General features: G+C 39.3%; 1 protein-coding gene across 2 annotated transcripts; it reads left to right on the plus strand.

The window, feature by feature from the left end:
• The first annotated feature begins 742 nt into the window (after positions 1 to 742).
• On the plus strand, positions 743 to 15,572 carry LOC121505734 (serine/threonine-protein kinase 35-like). 2 transcript variants are annotated; one of them, XR_005991583.1, is made up of 4 exons: positions 743 to 1,312; positions 3,379 to 4,119; positions 8,252 to 8,354; positions 15,351 to 15,572. XR_005991583.1 is itself a non-coding variant. In XM_041781281.1 (3 exons), exons 1-2 carry the CDS (start codon positions 859 to 861, stop codon positions 4,092 to 4,094), a joined length of 1,170 nt encoding a protein of 389 aa, XP_041637215.1. In that variant the 5' UTR covers positions 743 to 858; the 3' UTR covers positions 4,095 to 4,119; positions 8,252 to 15,572. The 2 variants fall into 2 exon arrangements, 1 of the variants encoding a protein (XP_041637215.1); XM_041781281.1 differs by having other exon boundaries at positions 8,252 to 15,572.
• Positions 15,573 to 19,286: the final 3,714 nt, after the last annotated feature.

Here is a 19,286-nt window from a genome sequence, read left to right on the forward strand (position 1 = left end):
ACTGGAAAAAAGTTGTAATATTACGAGATACATGTATAAATAATAATAATAATAATAATTGTTATATATATATATATATATATATATATATATATATATATATATATATATAATATTACAAGAAAGAAAGTCTGCCTTTAAAATGAGCAATGGTGAGCATCTTGTGAAGTTATACTTTAGTATCGGTTTCACAATTAAGGAAATACTTCATCTTTTTGCACGTCAGCATCAAATTATTATCTGAATCAGGACAATACTCCGTCGTAGATCCGCGGCGCGGCAGACTGTCTTTCTTGTAATATTTTATTCTCGTAATATTACGACTTTTTTCTCTTACTTACGACTTTATTCTCGTAATATTATGACTCTATTCTCGTAATGACAAAATTTTTTTTTGTTCTTTTTTTTTTCTTCGTGTGGCCCTAACACTCCGTCGTACCAATTTTACCTGCCAGCGTCTAAAGTAACTTTTCCAGAAAAAAACAAAAAACAAAACTGTATTCTCCAAATTCTACTTTTCTTCTTATTTAACGAGGGTGTCAAAATTAAAGGCATTTAATGTTATCGGTGAACTTTCCAAAAATCTAAAGGCGTTAAAGAAATAATTCCGTATCAATCGCTGTTTTTTCAACTTTACCTGACAGTCATTTTAACCCAGCTAGTATCGTTTAGGATAGTCTTATTTTGAAGGTGTTAACCGGATGTGCCCCCCTCCCTCCCCCGATCTGCCAGTTCAGTCAGAGTTTACCGGATCATCAGAGAGCTCGTGCAGGTTTCTGTTTCTGCTGCCGCCGCACACAGACCGGGACCATGATGTCTGATTCTCACCTGTTGTCTGATCGGTGAAAGGGTCTGCGGATGGATACAGGTGCTGCTGATTACTTGAGGAGACGCACGAGGAGCTCACGAGCCCACCGGAAAACGCCGCTGAGAGCGCGAGCGGAGCCGTTCAATGTGCTGCGGAGCCTGAGCGCGGGGAACACGGAGGAGCAGAGCCCCGGAAGGAGGCTGATGGCTCCCCGCTACAGCCTGCTCAGGGAGGTGGGCCGGGGGTCGTACGGCGTGGTGTACGAGGCCGTGGCCAGGAGGACCGGGGCCCGCGTGGCCGTGAAGAAGCTCCGCTGCGACGCCCCGGAGACCGTGGAGCTGGCTCTACAGGAGTTCTGGGCGCTGACCAGTCTGGAGAAACGGCACGAAAACGTGGTCCATCTGGAGGAGTGCGTCCTGCAGAGGAGCCGGGTGGCCCAGAGGATGAGCCACGGGAACAAACGGTCCAAACAGTACCTGAAGCTCGTGGAGACGTCACTCAAAGGTGATGTTTACCTGCTGACTCAGATTTAGTGGGTTTTGGTGTGACGTCAGCGCGGTGGTTCGGGTTTGGACCAGAGTCTAAAAGTTTAACGTCCCATTTGGTTTGACAAAGACGAACAGCGTCAAAGTAGGAGGTTTTAAACGAGGCTCCATAGGGTGTAAACAAAGCTAGTTTAAGCTGGTTTTAATGGGCAGTCAGCGCTAGTACATGGTGTGGAATCACTGCCGATATGAGAACAATGCTCTCCAATTCCAGGAAATACCCATAACTTAATAACTCTATCTGTTAAATATGTTTATAGTAGTGATATATGTCAAACAGAGGTAGTGTATGGAGTAAATAGAGCTGGTTTCAGTGGTTTTTATCCGACGCCAGCGCTGCTGTTCGGTTTTGGACCGGTGCCGAGTTGTGAATCAAGTGCTCACATTCCAGGAAGTATCCTGTACCAAACAGCTCGATATCACATTGACTCGATAGACCCATGTAATGTTAAAGTGGTTTGTTTTTAAAGGAGCTTCTGTGTGAGCCACACAAAGAGAATTTCGCGGGGTTCGACTTGAAATCCGGACCGCTGCTCGGTTTGGATCAAAGCTGAAGTTCGGATTAAACGCCCTCGTTTCAGGAAATATCCGGTCCCAGAGCCAGGCCCAGCTCAGTGATGTGCTAATGTAGAGATAGTATACTGATGAATGAGGCTCTGTAGAGAGTAAACAAAGAGTTAGGTAACCGTGGGGTCTTTATGCTGAGGGTCAGCCGTTACATCACTCTGTTCGTTAGCATTAGCTCTCTGGGAGCTAACGTTTGGATGTCTGTTGTTCTTGTGTTTGTGCTTATTTTACTGATAGCCTGGGTGGGAGCTCGTACTCACTTAGTAGGTCTGTCTTTGTGTCATATATGTAGGGTTTCTGTTGTCGACATGACACCGGCTCCTAAGGGGGGATGGGCCCTCTCTCTGTAAAATGGAGTCTGCTGTGTTGGCTGTCTGCTCTCCACACATTCCTCTGAACCCCAGCTAACAACTCAGTAACTTATTTGCCAACATAATAACAACATTGAAAACCACTGTTCATATTCAGAAACCACAAAATAACTGTTCTTATTCAACAACACAAAAATAACTGTTCTTATTCAACAACACAAAAATCACTGTTATTCAACAACACAAAAATCACTGTTCTTATTCAACAACACAAAAATCGCTGTTCTTATTCAACAACACAAAAATCACTGTTCTTATTCAACAACACAAAAATCACTGTTATTCAACAACACAAAAATCACTGTTCTTATTCAACAACACAAAAATCGCTGTTCTTATTCAACAACACAAAAATCACTGTTCTTATTCAACAACACAAAAATCACTGTTATTCAACAACACAAAAATAACTGTTATTCAACAACACAAAAATCACTGTTATTCAACAACACAAAAATCACTGTTCTTATTCAACAACACAAAAATCACTGTTTTTATCAAACAACCACAAAAATCACTGTGTTATTCAACAACACAAAAATCACTGTGTTATTCAACAACACAAAAATCACTGTTCTTATTCAACAACACAAAAATCACTGTTATTCAACAACACAAAAATCACTGTTCTTATTCAACAACACAAAAATCGCTGTTCTTATTAAACAACACAAAAATCACTGTTTTTATCAAACAACCACAAAAATCACTGTGTTATTCAACTACACAAAAATCACTGGGACACTGACATCAGTGACATTTTTTAAATTATAAATTGGGAAGTAGCTGATTGCCTGGATGAAAATCATTATAAAAAGCATGTTTACATGCCCAAATATTGCAGTTATCAAAGTCACAATTCCGAGATCAAGTCTGAATTCAGAATCAAAGGCAGGATTTTGAGATCAATGTCAGAATTCCAAAATCAAAGTCAGAATTATAGATCAAAGTCAGAATTCAGAAATTAAAGTCAGAATTCAAGATGAATGTCAGAGGTGTAGATCAAAGTCAGAATTCTGTGGTCTTTATAAACCATCACTGATGTTTCTCTCACATGTTAACAGTCCATGTGTCTGTCCATCCTCAGGTGAGCGTGTTCTCGCCCCGCCTGAGGAGCCATGTTACCTGTGGTTCGTCATGGAGTTCTGTGAAGGCGGAGACCTCAATCAGTTCGTCTTATCACGGCAACCCGACCAGCAAACCAACAACAGCTTCATGCTACAGATGACCAGCGCTGTTGCGTTCTTGCACGACAACAACATCGTCCACCGTGACCTGAAACCAGATAACATCCTGATCTCGGAGAAGTCTGGCACGCCGATCCTTAAAGTGGCTGACTTTGGCCTGAGCAAAGTGTGTGCTGGGTTTGGAAATGCTGGCGAGGGCAGAGAAGGTGAGGACAAGAACAAAAACATCAACAAGTACTGGCTGTCGTCAGCGTGTGGCTCAGACTTTTACATGGCTCCTGAGGTGTGGGAGGGCCACTACACCGCCAAGGCGGACATTTTTGCTCTGGGCATCATCATGTGGGCCATGCTGGAGAGAATCACCTTCATCGATGCTGAATCAAAGCGGGAGCTGCTCGGCACGTACGTCAGACAAGGGACAGACATCGTACCGGTGGGGGAGGCACTCCTGGAGAACCCAAAGATGGTTCTGAACATCCCCCAGAAACGCCGCTCCTGCATGTCAGACGGTGTGAGGAAGCTGCTTCAGGACATGCTCGCCGTCAACCCTCAGGACCGGCCTGATGCATTTCAGCTGCAGGCCAGGATGGACCAAGTGGTCATGTGTGCAGCGTGACTTGACTATGGCGTCTGTTGTTCAGGTGAGCCTCTCATTGACCTCGGCGTATATACTGGGGCAGTTTCTGTCTGCATTTGTTTAGAGAACATTCTTATTTCTTTAATAGGGAGAAGAAAAATAAGAAAGGCTGCGCTGTATAATTTGCATGGCATCTGTATCAGCAGATAATAGCTATTTTAATATAGGGAATGGCTGATATAGAAATGTCTGCTGATTTTGAAATTGCTATATTGGCCAATATCAGCTGTAAATATCCCCTCTATTGTCCTGTATTGACAGTGAATTTCAGCCCTGATCTGCTGTGAATGTATGTGTACCCCTTTAAGAGGAGCATTGGCTCATTTCAAAGGTACAAAGTGATAATGTGTAATGTGTGTGATAATCATAATCTCAATATTAACCAAAATAATAGCATTATTTTGCTTTAAGTAATCAACCACATAGCAGAGAACCCATGTGATGACTGTGTGTCATTGCCGTGTTGTTATTGTGCAGCCAGTCCGTGTCATCAGGTTCACTGTAGAGTGGAGGAAGGCGGTCCTTCTGTTGTTGTTCAGCACTCATCCCTGTATGAATGTGACGCCTGTTATGCAACCATGACCCCTTCCCCCCACCCTGTCACCCCTAGGGTCATGGACCCATCAGCCTATTTTTTAGAGACTTACTGAGCATGTGCAGCAGGTTTCAGCTTTAATGCCCTCTGCTCATAGGACATCAGTATGTCCCAGACCTTTAAACTCTCTGAGACTGCACGGGATAAAATAACGATGTTTGAATTTAATGATTGATTATCGAGCCGCAGCATTCTGGACAGGGCTGGTGTTCTGATCATTTTTATTTTTGAGATGTAAAAATGCAGAAAAACCACAGAAAAAAGTGTCTGTTCACTTGTTCAGCCTTACTGATTCATGTAAATTTGTTTTTTTGTTTTTTCCTTTTTTGGTTCAAAGTTTTGATACCAAAATGAACTGATTTCAGAAATACTAAATAGTGCAAATAAACCTGTCTCTGCTGGTTATTTTTACACTTTAGTAGTGATTTCAACACTTCCCTCTTACAGCCAAACACATAATATAATTTTGGAACCATTATTTTTAAATTCTAACCTCAGGCCCCAATTGTAGAAATAAGGACATTATATTTTGATTTTCCTGCAACAAATTGGTCATTTCCGCTTTCAGGATTTTTTTGAGAAAATCATACCCAGTGTCTTTTAAAACTTGTGGAATCCACTTTAAATGTTGAAAGAATCTGCTTTGAAAATTTAAAGGAAATTTTGGTTGATTTCTTTGGATATGTTGGAAAATATTCAAAGATTTTTTTAAATTATTTTAATGAGAAATACTAGGGATATGTGTGTTTATTTTGGAAAAATTCATTGGAAGTTTTGGGGAATTTTGCTTTGGAATTTTGATGGAATTTGTATTATAATTTGGGAATCTGTTTAGGTATTTTGAGAAGTTTGTATGGGAGGCATTTTCATGGACATTTGGGAAACTAATAAATTTTAATGAATTTTGGAGGAGGGATGATCTTTGGAATTTTCAAGAATTTTAACGCAATTAGTTTGGATGTTTGGGGAATTTTTCCACCATTTTTTTGGAATTTGGGAGAATTAATATATAAATTTGTGGAATTCTTGAAGAATTTGCTTTAAAACTTTAGTAATTTTAAAGGAAGTTTAAGGGAATTTCTTTGGATATTTCAGTTAAATTGTTTGGAAATGATTTGTTATTTTCATGAGAATTTTTGGGATTGGGTTGCTTATTTTGGTGTTTCAACTGATCTTTTTTTTAATTTGCCATGACTTTTTAAGGTATCGTCATGGAAGTTCGGGAAATATGTTTCTAAATTCTTGGGAATGTTTGGAGAGGGATGCTCTTTGAAATAGATGGCATTAATTCATGGCAGTTGAAGAGAATTGGGTTGTGTTGGGAATTTTCCATCGTTTTCATGGACTTTGGGAGAAAGTATTTGTTAATGTTGGGAATTTTTAGGGCAAAATTTATTTTAAAAATTTCAGAAATTTACATGGAAATTTTGTTGAGGTTTTTATTGGAATGCTTTGGCTGTATGGTTCCCTTTACTGAAACTCTTGAGGAATATTTAAACAAATTTTGGGCACTTTTTATGGGGTACTTTACAAATATTTTAGACAATTTTCACAGATTTTTTAGGTGATTTATTTGAAATTTTAAGGACATTTGTTTTGATTTAAAAGGAGGAATTTGCTCTTCAACTCAAATAAGTGAGAGAAACTAAGCATGTTTTCTGGACTAAAGTTCAGGTCTCAGGAGGATAATATAATATTTATTGAATCAGGTATTGCAGTATTTTGGTGTAATAATTCAAAAACAATAGTGTCATGTTTATGGTGGTGGTCCCTGTTCAGCCCTAATCTCTCTGTTCAGTTCAGCTCTAATCTAAACTAAAAACATGATCACTATCTCTTTAGTAACAGACCTTAAGATTGCTCAAAATTATTGTCATTTGGACAAGAGAGTGAGGCTGTGATGGTTTCAGATGGTTTCAGACTTAAGGAAAAATTGCCCTGTTATCAGTTGTAAAGGAGGTGTATTTGTGTTGCCATGGTTATAAATTGGCTTAGTTATGCTTTTATTTTGATAGAATGAAATCAGAGTCTATGAACATGCCATCCCTGTGCGGGCTGTTTTTATTCAGTCTGTTTCTGATTCCTTCCACCTCAGCCCTCTTGTCTTTGTCTGCTCTGAGGTGGGGGAGGGGCAGAGCGAGTGTTGTGTAACTAGGTCAAAGGTCATATCCCTCCCCCTCCCTCACCCATCCTCCCGCTCTTCTACAAACACACTGACCCACATATGAGGGGGGAACAGCAGCGGGCTGCATGCTGTCACACATCGTTGTTTTGTAACACATTTCCTAAAAAGCTGTGATGCTGTGCACAGTGTAAATGGAGTAAGAATGTGATGATACTGACTTTATATTTAACTGGGAATACACTAGGAAAACCTATCAAATTAAGAAACTGATTAACTTTTAGAGAGTGTACACATGGACTGCAGTGTTCTAGTTTGGAGGCTTATCCTGGTTTTGATAATTACGGGGGTTTGCTGTTAAAGAATCTCAGAGGATCCTGGATATTGATATCCCTGTAGACACAATTAATACCATGATCACTGGAAGGACACACAGTCTGTCTGTATCTGATTGAATCTGTAGTATTTAAGGTTGTTCAATATTCCTGTATAACTGTATATTCCTGTATAACTGTATATTCCTTTAACTCTAGACTGACATTTACAGCTGATACAGACTGATATTTACAGCTGATATAGACTGATATTTACAGCTGATACAGACTGATATTTACAGCTGATATAGACTGATATTTACAGCTGATATAGACTGATATTTACAGCTGAAACAGACTGATATTTACAGCTGATTTAGACTGATATTTACAGCTGAAATAGACTGATATTTACAGCTGATTTAGACTGATATTTACAGCTGATACAGACTGATATTTACAGCTGATTTAGACTGATATTTACAGCTGATACAGACTGATATTTACAGCTGAAACAGACTGATATTTACAGCTGATTTAGACTGATATTTACAGCTGATACAGACTGATATTTACAGCTGATTTAGACTGATATTTACAGCTGATACAGACTGATATTTACAGCTGATATAGACTGATATTTACAGCCGATACAGACTGATATTTACAGCTGATATAGACTGATATTTACAGCTGATACAGACTGATATTTACAGCTGATACAGACTGATATTTACAGCTGATATAGACTGATATTTACAGCTGATACAGACTGATATTTACAGCTGATACAGACTGATATTTACAGCTGATATAGACTGATATTTACAGCTGATACAGACTGATATTTACAGCTGATATAGACTGATATTTACAGCTGATACAGACTGATATTTACAGCTGATACAGACTGATATTTACAGCTGATACAGACTGATATTTACAGCTGATATAGACTGATATTTACAGCTGATACAGACTGATATTTACAGCTGATACAGACTGACATTTACAGCTGACCTGGGATTTTTTCAGCTGATGTTTTAGTTGGTCACGAAGTGAATAAATGTAAATTAACTGCTTTTTGTCTTGTTTTTCTGTGCAGGCTGCTGCTTTCACATCGAGCTGCTTTGTCCTTTTTTAATGTGACAAATGAAGATTATCAAAAGGACTCTGGCTCTTCTTCACATGCTGGTTTTTCTTAATGGGTGGGTGAATCTCTACCAGGATATTCTGGTCACAAAGAAACATGATAAGTGGGAGGTTTCCTATCATGTGAGACAGTGTGTCTGGAATGCCACATTTTACCTCTTCTGTGTTTAAAAGTCTCTGTTTAATCGTCAGGATCAAATTCTTCACAACGCCATCTCCACGTCTTCTTTATATCCTGATCCGGCCAGTTAAATATTTATATAAATGCAGTACACTTCCAAAGTATTTATGACCTCAATTCAGAGCAAATAAGTGTTTTTATTGTGATGAACACATCTAAACCTAGTCTGTTTTTCCAGAAGCTGCTTCAGACATTTGAATAAAATACACCTTTATTTGGATCCAATATCTTTATAATATGGGAGCCCAAAGAGGACATGCATCACTTTATTTCACTCCATTTTGTCAGTGATAACATGTAAATTATGGGTGTTTTTGTCCCAATCTGCTCAAATTAATCACATTATCAAGGAAAACAGCGCTTGTTTTCCTGTGATAGGAAATCAGTTTCATGTGATCTTGTCAAAATACCAGAACAGATCATGTTTCGAAGAGAAAGGGAGCACTTATAACAGGATAAATAAGTAAAGATCTCAAGAAAATATCCAACATTTACATATCATTGAGGGAAAAAAGAGCAGAATGAAAAATATGGCTGTGCCTAATATGAGAAGAATTAGTGACATGTCTCAACATTCAGTATATACAATCTAAATCTCCTATGCAGAAATTGACTTTACTCCTCTAAATTGGCACTTACTAGTAAGTTATTAATGAGCCTCCCTGGCTGATTGACCAGTATACCCAGTCTCCATCCTACTGGTAAAGATACACACATGCTGTCTAAGGACACTCCTTTAAAACTCATTTAAAGCATGACATATGAGGTTAAAAGAGGACCTCTGGACTCTTGTGGACTGGCTTTTGTTGGAGCGAGGGAAGCTATCTTCGGCAGCTATCTGGCAAAAATGGAGGTAAAAACGCCCCCAACATCCCCAGCTTCACCAACATTTCATTCACTGCTTTTGATGATGTCATCATCCTTTAAAGCTTATAGATTGTTCCATCTTTGCCTTTGATGATGTCATCTTTTAAGGATTATGTCATCCTTTGAAGCTCAGCTACTAGGAGCCGTCCATTTATTTGATTAGCTGATTACCCCGACAACACTTTGTTATTGGCTGGATGTCACATGACTAATAGCCAATCAGAACTGAAGCCTGAGTGCCACTGACGGGCATCTGTTCTGGATACGGACTATCAGTCTTGCAAACTTATACTGAATCGTATCGGTACAATCAAAGTTTCTTTAAATTGTGGGACAAATTCTGACTTTTGAGGGTATTTTTATTGTGAATCCTCACGTTTTAATGATAAAATCCTGATTAATGATGCATGTTTTCTATGGGCCTCCACAGCACACCACCCAAACACAAACCACAAAGTCATTTAACTAGCAGGAAGTTGTGATACACGCTCCCCACGCCCCTGAAATGACCTCTTTTCTTTCCTTTACTGAACCAAGGGTTGAAAACACAAAACCCTCCTCATTTACATCAGCAGGTTTTTGATTTTAAACTTGAAAATTTCCAAATCCCCGATGAAAAGATACTTGGTGATTTGTTTTGTTGCCGTCCTCTAATTTTTCAGCCTTTATCCTGTACTTACCCGTGATCTGCTGCGTTTTAAGTCGTTTTCATGTTTTAATGTCAGCGCGTTAGCAGGTTAAAATGACTGAAGATGCAAAATTATTTTAGTTCATCCACACATTAAATGTGCGATTTTGTTGCCATAAATGCAGAAAGAAATTTGAGTCCAGTTGAGATTGGATCATTATTTAGTTAAGGTCCTGTTTTTTCCTTTTTATAAATTCTTTAATAGTTAAAATTTCTTTTCAGTGTTATAGATCAGTCAGTGTACTGTGACTTTATTTGCTCTGTGATAATCTTCATTTATTGGTTTCCTATTTTTTAGAAACACTTTTTGGTGCCTTCGAACAGCTGCTGGGGGAAAACCTGTTTGTTTTGGTGCTGATTTTTCAGCATTTAAAGTCCTAACCAGTTAGTTTTTCAGTGTTAAGGTGGTAATTTAAGGGGCCGTTTATACCTCACACTAACACCTGGGTTCGGATTTCAAGTGGTCATCGTTAATGCTTTGTGTGGCAATGGAAGCAGTTTGATATCTGATTATTCAGACTGATCCAGAGGTGGTCCGGGATGTTTTCATCAGGACTGGATTGGTTGTGCAGACACGACATGTACTATCACACATTAAAGACCTGTCAGCTGCTACGATCTGCTGTATTCTGCTAGCAAACTAAAAGCTTGTCTCTTTAGTTATGTACGTCCAGCCTCAGTCAGCAATGGGATCTGTGGCTCTTTTTAGAGATTTGCATTATATGTCTGCCATTGGGCTTCAAAACTGCTCTTCATTTGGTGACAGCTTGACTTTTTATGTCTTTAAAACTGCAAATGGGGGAAAAAAAAGGAAAGGGTCTCCCAAGCAGGAGCCAGCTCTTAGAACTGGCTCCCATCAGTACGTCCTTTAAAAGGAAGTTTATGACAACATGAGGGAGAAAAGCTGTTAAAGAGTCATAGCTAGTCACATAGCCTGTGGCTTGGTATCCTTGCATGCTGTGTTCAGGGACACTGCTAGTGAAAAGAGTGACACATCAGCCAATCAGTTAACCAAGCAACAAACCTTGCAAGCAACCAGACAATCAACCAACCAACTGACCAACCAGCCAGCAAATGAATCAATTAATGAACCTAGCAACACGCAAACCGACCAACAAACCAGACAACAATCCAATTAACAGACCAGTCAACCAACAACCAGTCAACCAACCAACCAACCAACCGTCAAACTAGACAACAAACCAGTTAACAGACCAGTCAACCAACCAACTGCACAACAAACCCAATTAACAGACCAGTCAACCAACCATCCAATAAATATCCAAACAAAACCAGACAATAAACCAGTCAACAGACCAGCTGACCAACAAACAAATCGACCTACCATCCAACCAGACGACAAAGCAATCAACCAATCAGACCAGTTAACACACTACCAACCAACAACCAAACAACAAACTAATCAACAAACCAATTAACAGACCAGTTTATCAAACAACGAATTAATGAATTAGCCGATAGGAGCGACTATTCAGTTCAGGACGAGCAGTAACCAGGATAAGTTGTTCATGAAAAGGTGGTTCTAAGGTTTGATGGTCTTTTTCCATTTTTGTTGTTTTAGATTTAAAAAGCCAAACTGGTACAGAGCTGGGCTGTCATAAATAAACCACTACTTGCTGCTGTGGGTCCATAGAAATGATGTTTGGGCCATTAGATTAGTAAGAGGCTTGCTAGAGTTTGATCTTAGGTCATCACTAAGATGTATTTTTAATACTGAGTGCAAAAGGGCACCTAAAAGTGAAGTCTACCTGGTATCTGAGTTCAAATCAAGGTTAATGTGAGGTGTAAACGGGACCATAGAGAAGTGGAGTTAGTCTGGCGTAATTGTACTTTTATTTGTAGTTTGATTTTGGACCATTTAGTCAATCCTAAAGGGAACTGCAGACGTACCAAGCGTGTTATGGTGACGTTTAGATGGTAAAGTTGGATTTCTGACTCGATAAATCGACTGTTCTTTTCTGTATGTGTTGCTGTGTTGGTCTAGGGTTCATGTGAGCAGAAATAACTGTGATAGAGGATTAGAGGGGCTGAATGTCGACCTTTCTGTCCAGAAACCAAAGCTCAGATCTGTTTGGTTTTTTTTAATCGTACTACCTCATGTTTTTGTTTCTGCACATTTTTTATTTGTACTGAGCCGTCGATATTCTCCAAGGATTTACGGTGTGCAGGGTTTATGCTGGATGACTTTATGATGCATTGTGGGAAATATTGGTTTACATGGTTATGTTAATGTCAGACCTTTATGTACCTCATTTGTTTGCATGTTTGAAGTGCAGATAAGCTAATGTTACAGAGATTATTCTCACACAGTGCTCCTTTATCCTGATATTTTGATGTTTTTTTTCTGAGGATGTTAAAATGTAAGATACTTGTTGATACCGCGTTTTTAAACAATACAATCTCTTATTTTAATGATCAGTACTATCAGAACACTCAACTAAAACTGCACAGATTTGTTAAGAAACATGGGAAGGAGCAAAATCAATCAAGAATTGCAAGGAAACTCCATCAAACTGTCTGAGCTGAACAAAAACATTGGCAATCTTTGGAAAAGACTATCTCCACTGGTCATGAATGTAACTGTCCAAATCTTATCAATGTCTGACGGTGCGTCCTGACAGCATGTAGTGTTTACTTTCGGACCGTCCTAACAGCCTGCGAGCAAAGCACAGGAAGTGATGTGCCACTTTTATCTTGATCCCCCCATTTCCATTTCCTTTTTGCCACTTGTGCAAAAACAGACTAGGAAAGAGGGGGATCAACGAAGCACTTGGAGAGTAACTAGAGATACTCTATATCCATCTGGGCAACTACCAATAGGAGAGAACCCTTCAGATTAAACTCAGAGGGTCACGTTCATTACGGGCCAATCATGGTAGCAGAATAGGACAAAACATGGGCTTGACAATCAAGCCAGGATTGTTCTCCATCAGTGGAACCACTTGGTAAAGCACACTCTGTCTGAAGCTGGTCAGGAGAAGAGCAAAAACATCTTTTGCACCAAGAAAAGCTTCCTGGGGGGTTCTTTGATTCTCTTTTAATATAGAAATATCCATAGGGATACACCATAATATTGGCATCTCTGCTGATCTTTACTACCAATATTTTGGCCTCAGTTGGCTGTAAACATCGGCCAGATGTACAGATAAATTTGTGGAGTTTTAGGAAACCAGATCTATATGAAGCCATTTTATTTGTGATTCGAGGACTGAAGTTTGAGCTTAAATTTTAAAATCCTTTAAAACAACTCTGCAAATTAGGGATGCACGATATTATCGGTCTGGTATCGTATTGGCAGATATTAGCTGAAAAAGGCAAATATCGGTATCGGCAGATATCAAAATATCTGCCGATACACCCGATATCTTGCCTGTGTATTTCAGCATATATCTACTTAAAGTTTTGTCCATATATACTAATAAATTAGTGAAGTTTTAGGCTGAACCAACAGACCTGTGTCAGTTGAGGTCTTTTTCTTTATTTATCCTTATCTCTAAAATTTAAAGTGTTTTGTAAGGAGTGAATTTTGTTTCCTTGGTGATGCTTAAACCTCAAAGTGTCCAAAAGGACTGAATTTTTTTCCCGAAAAAGCATATGTCAGTATCGGTATTGATTTCGGTATCAGCTAAAATGAATCCGTAAATATTGGATAATGGCAAAAATCTATTATCATGCATCCCTACTGCAAATGTTGGAATTTGTTTATGAAACATGAGGGAGAAAAGCTGTTGAAAAGGTGTATCAACAAAAATCTAATGTTGTGCACACCTGGTGACCCAGATCATTTCAAACTGCTGCATCTATGCTAATCTGGAATAAAAGTAAATGCTCTGGTCACTACCCCGACGGGGGAAAAGCTGATAAAAAAGGCACTGCCAGTTGCGTGTGCAGAATGTCTTTTGTTGGCAACTTTTGGTTCTCTGCCAGTTTTACTCACTTCCAAAAGTTGCCATGATGGCCTACAAAATGGCAAAAGAATAGAAGGAAAGCTTGTTAAGTCCTGTCTCTTTGATTTGTCACGTTTTGTACAGAAAGTGGTCCAAACAGGACTATTTTCATTCAAAAAATCCAATAGGTCAAGAAATATTAGAAACTTGGTCACAGTTTCTCATGTAGGGGATGATGATGGCTCAACCAGTTGAGAACCACCGCTTTAAAAGCATGCTAATAACAAGAGGAAGAAAAGCGGTTAAAAAGGCATATCTGATATAGACAAAAATCCAGTATTGTGCATCCCTAGTGGTTTAGTTCACTTCACACTACTGCTAAAAATGCATGAAACATTGTCAGTGTTTGGAGAGGTGAAGAACAAACATTACTTATGTGTTTGTGCACATAAGGCGGTTTAGGAGGGATTCTTGGGGTTTTTGATACTAGCATAAAAACAAATTGCAGAACTAATTAGAGCAACCAATTCAGGTGCCTGAGCATGCCGATCTGTCCTGGTAAATGTCAAAGCTTCAATGCAAAAACCATGTATTTTAACTGTAACCACGCCTGTAGCTCCCGCCTCTTTCTCCTCAAATAATGCTGATTGGTCCGATCAGTCCCTGACCAGGAACAAGCCAATCAGATTGAAGCTTTGACAGATGGCTCCTCCTGATGACAGGCATGAATCTGGACAAACTATTGGTTCTTAAGGTAACTGTGAACATCTGACAGGAAGACTTTCTTGATTTTTTTAGCACTTTTTTCTCTCAGAGATCCTGTTAGTTTAACAAAGCAAAGATAGCGGTTTGTAAATATTCATGTCTGATGCTCTGTGTCAACATGGAGATCATCTCACTGCTGTCAAAGGCTTTTCAATGCAAAGCACCACATTTCTGTTTCTGCACCTTCAAAATAAAAGCACTAGATGAGGAAGAGGAATCATTAACTGAGCAAAGATTAAATATTTATTGGCTGCTGTGAGGCCAGAGAGCCTCTGTGTGTTTGATGCTCGTGTGCTGTTGGGACGCAGCGTTGACTCTAGTCACTTCTTATTCTACCAAACTATCAATACCGGTATCAACAAGGACTTATCATAAAGGGGGATCAATAAGGGTGTCGTTACCTTTAGTTATGAATGTTGCCATCTCTCTCTGTTAAAGACTGTGCAGGAGTTTGACTGTGATTCTTGATTTTAAAATCACTAAGTTGTCCGATATGTGGCATCTAGGACTTCTTTAGATCCCATGGTATCGAATCAAGTGTCAGAACTCATCGTTTTTACTTGAATCAAACTGAAACTCCATGATAACCCTGTTCAGAATGTTTACAGTCTGTCTGCAAGATGCTGTTGGTGTTTTCATGCAGGATAAACCCGCTCCATGTCCATCAGCTCAGGACTCGGTGGAGAAGTTTCCGGGCTGGTTTCGTTCCTCATGCTGCTGCTGGATGGATTTAAATTCAGATGACTTGACATTTTATTTCTACGATTACAGTCCTCCTATGTCTTCACTGAAGCCATGTTTCTTTTTTAAGGCAGACTTTGTAAATATCAGGGCTGAATTTCAATAAAGGCTGAAATACCTCAAACACCTGTCCACTGAGTATTTCTTCTGCCAGCTCCTAGAACCGGTACGTATCAGCGTATTCTTCAAAAGCATGGTTGAGGAAGAAAAGAGGCACCACTTACCTTTTATTATGACTTTCTTTTGTTGGCAAATTCTGGTTAATTGTGTGGAACGAAAACTTGGGAACGGTGGCAAACTATATTTGGCAAATATAAAGGAGGAACAACATTTCCACCTTCACCAACATTCCATCCTCTGCTTTTGAGTATGTCATCCCTAAAGCTTTTAAAACATTCCATCCTCTGCTTTTGAGTATGTCATCCCTAAAGCCTTTAAAACATTCCATCCTCTGCTTTTGAGTATTTCATCCCTAAAGCTTTTAAAACATTCCATCCTCTGCCTTTGAGTATGTCATCCCTAAAGCTTTTAAAACATTCCATCCTCTGCTTTTGAGTATGTCATCCCTAAAGCTTTTAAAACATTCCATCCTCTGCTTTTGAGTATGTCATCCCTAAAGCTTTTAAAACATTCCATCCTCTGCTTTTGAGTATGTCATCCCTAAAGCCTTTAAAACATTCCATCCTCTGCTTTTGAGTATTTCATCCCTAAAGCCTTTAAAACATTCCATCTTCTGCTTTTAATGATGTCATCATTTAACGCTTTTAAATCATTCCATCCTTGCATGTGATGATTCCATCCTTTCAAGCTAACAAAACATTCTATTCTTTCCTGTCACTGAGAGAGGGCCACATTCTATTACATTGAGCATGAGTTTGACCTCAGACCTTGTTCTGAACCAAATCTGAAGCTGATGATCCTCTTCTACGCCCTCCCTGACCCTGACCCATAGAGCCGGGATGCCACAACAATACAGCCCTATACATCCACCCCCATCCCCCTAAACCATGAAACCCTGGGCCCTTAGAGGACGGACTGGAGGAAGGTCACTGAGGCGTTTGAGCTGTGATGATGGAAGGACTAGAACTAAAGGAGGGTCTGAATTAAACATTAAAGAAGAGAAGTAAACTTTAATAAGGTGGAAAGAAAAACTCAGTTTCACAGTAATAAAAAATGAGTAGACAAAACTTAAACCTTGTTTAGTCCTGAGCTTTAGTCTGAATGCATTTTTAGTTCCTCCCTCTTATTCTGAATCAGTAGGACCCGATCAGTCTAAAAACTGCTTAAATTTTAAAGCCGATGTTTAGGCATACCACCCAAATTCCATGAAAATACTTGAAAATATCCGAACAAATTCCTTAAAAGATCAATGAAAATTTTATAGAAAATTCCCCAACATTTCAAGCAAATTAAACTTTAATGGACATTGTTGACAGTTATGTAAAAATGTATTTGCAGAAAGTATTACTATAATGTAGAAAAGCCAGGATTTAACCTCACAGGGAGGTCAGAGGAATATAATTCTCTAAAACTGGCCCAACAGCACCACCAAGTGGCAGAGACCATGCACTATAAGATATATATTAGATTAGATAAGATATCTGTGCTGCCGGCTGGTTTTCCTGATCAGACTCACCTGTAGAAGATCAGTAATGAAGCCCGGCCCTGCAGCCTGAGGATCAGAGTATAACAGGGACTCAGTCACTCTAATGTGGTGAGCTGCAGGTACCGCTGGGACACGGGTCACACTGGGGTTCAGGTTAACGAGAAAACAGAAGAGACTAATCAAAGACCACTGAAATTAAATGATGATGTATCATTATCAGGACTAAGACTGGGGCACACAAGATGACTATGTTGTAATGCGGTGAGAAACAGAAAGGCTTTGTAGGTTTTTATATTCAATAATAATAATAATAATATCTTGAATTTATATAGCGCCTTTCAAGAAACCCAAGGACGCTTTACAGGAACACATAGACATGGACAAACTATGTGAGGGGTAGGATGAGTGTAAGGGCTGGTTTAGTGAAGACTGTAGGCTGTGGTGAACAGGTGGTGCTTGAATCGTTTTTTGAAAACGTCCAGAGATGGAGCGCTAAGGATGTCTGCAGGAAGAGTGTTCCAGAGGGTGGGGGCTGCAGCACTGAAGGCTCTGTCTCCATAGGTTCGGAGTTGGTTTTGGGCATGGAAAGTAGGCCGGTGTCTGAAGATCAAAGGTTGCGGGATGGTGTGTATGGATGGAGGAGATCAGAAAGGTACTGGGGAGCCAGAGCATGGAGAGATTTGTATGTGAGGAGGAGGACTTTGTAGTTGTAATATTCAGAACTAGAACAGTCCTGAAGTTTGGAGGGAATTATAGGAGGAAGTGATGAAATGAGAGAATTTTCTGAAACGGTCTTAATCTCTCTGACAGATACAGGATTAACCTGAGAATATAATAGTGAGGTTTTTTTTCTTCTCTTAGAAGGTTACCTGAGGTTGCGCACTCCTGTCTTTTAATAAACCCACTAAGACTGAATGATTAACAAAAATATCTCCATCATAATGTAAAAAAGCATCCATCCATCCATCCAACCATCAATCATTCATCCAACCATCATCCATCAATTATCCAACCATCATCCATCCATCCATCCTGTGTGGTCTCAGGGTCAGACTCTTCTTACGTCCTCATAGTATGAAATGTCCTTGTAGTGTGGTGTGTATTCTGGAAATTTGTCCACTTAACAATAGCTCACACACATTCCTCAACACACACATTCACACCACGACAACCCTCAAACAAGCCCAAAAAATGTTTGTTCCAGATATTTATTGAATTGGCCAGCAGTGCGTTATTTACTGTGATAATGAAAAATATCAACATGGCAACTCAGTGCTAGATTTAAAGTACATGAGAAAAGTTATGACTCTTTTTTCACAGTGTATTAAAGACTTAAAAATCTTTTCACCTGAAATACAAAAATTCACTCCAAAATACACACCCTTAGTAAATTGTAAGCCATATGCACCAACACAACCAAAGTAATCCAGAATCAACAGTCCACAAGGGTCAAAGATCCCCATAGGGCAGGGGTCATCAACTACATGTGTACAAGGGCCAGCTTATATTTATGCAGATATTGTGAGCACCGTCACGTTAAATACATTAAATAAAAGAAAAAAATTAGTCAAAGTAATTGTATCTTCTTTGAAATGTACCTTATTTTTAGCCTTTAGCAGTGACCTCAGCCCTTATTCACACTGTTCAATCCCTATACCTCAGCAAGCCACAACGGGGCAGCTGAGGTATTTTAGCCACATATTTCTGGGGCTGCCATGTAGTTTAATGTGAATTTTCTGCATCCTCACTGCTTAAAAACACATGAAGGGAAAGATATTTTGTTTAAAGTCTCAGGCAGTGAAAAATAAACTCCCAGCTCCTCTGAATTGTTAAATATACACAGAAATCTGCTATTTAAATCAAAAATTGACTTATGAGTAAGTTTGTCATGCATATTATTTGCTAATAATGGTTAGTAATAGTTGGATTTTTGTAAAACTGATCAAGCACTAAGTCAATCTTAAAAAAAAGTTTCAATCTCACTTATTTTTGGAGTTAAATATCTGTAGATATAAAATGAAAGGAAGAAAAGATACCCTAAATATAGCAATATGTTTTTTCCTCAGCTCTTTTTCTGAATCTAAATGAGCTTCTGAGGGCCACATGGAAAGCTGTGGGGGGCCTGATGTGGCCCCTGGGCCTCCAGTTGATGATCAGTGCCCTAGGGACTCAGGGGGGTTAAAGACGCTGGTTTTTGAAGTCACTTCAGGTCAGGGCGTCATGAAAGCTAAA

This window comes from Cheilinus undulatus, linkage group 3 (genome assembly GCF_018320785.1).
Source record: "Cheilinus undulatus linkage group 3, ASM1832078v1, whole genome shotgun sequence".
Classification (NCBI taxonomy): Eukaryota; Metazoa; Chordata; class Actinopteri; order Labriformes; family Labridae; genus Cheilinus; species Cheilinus undulatus.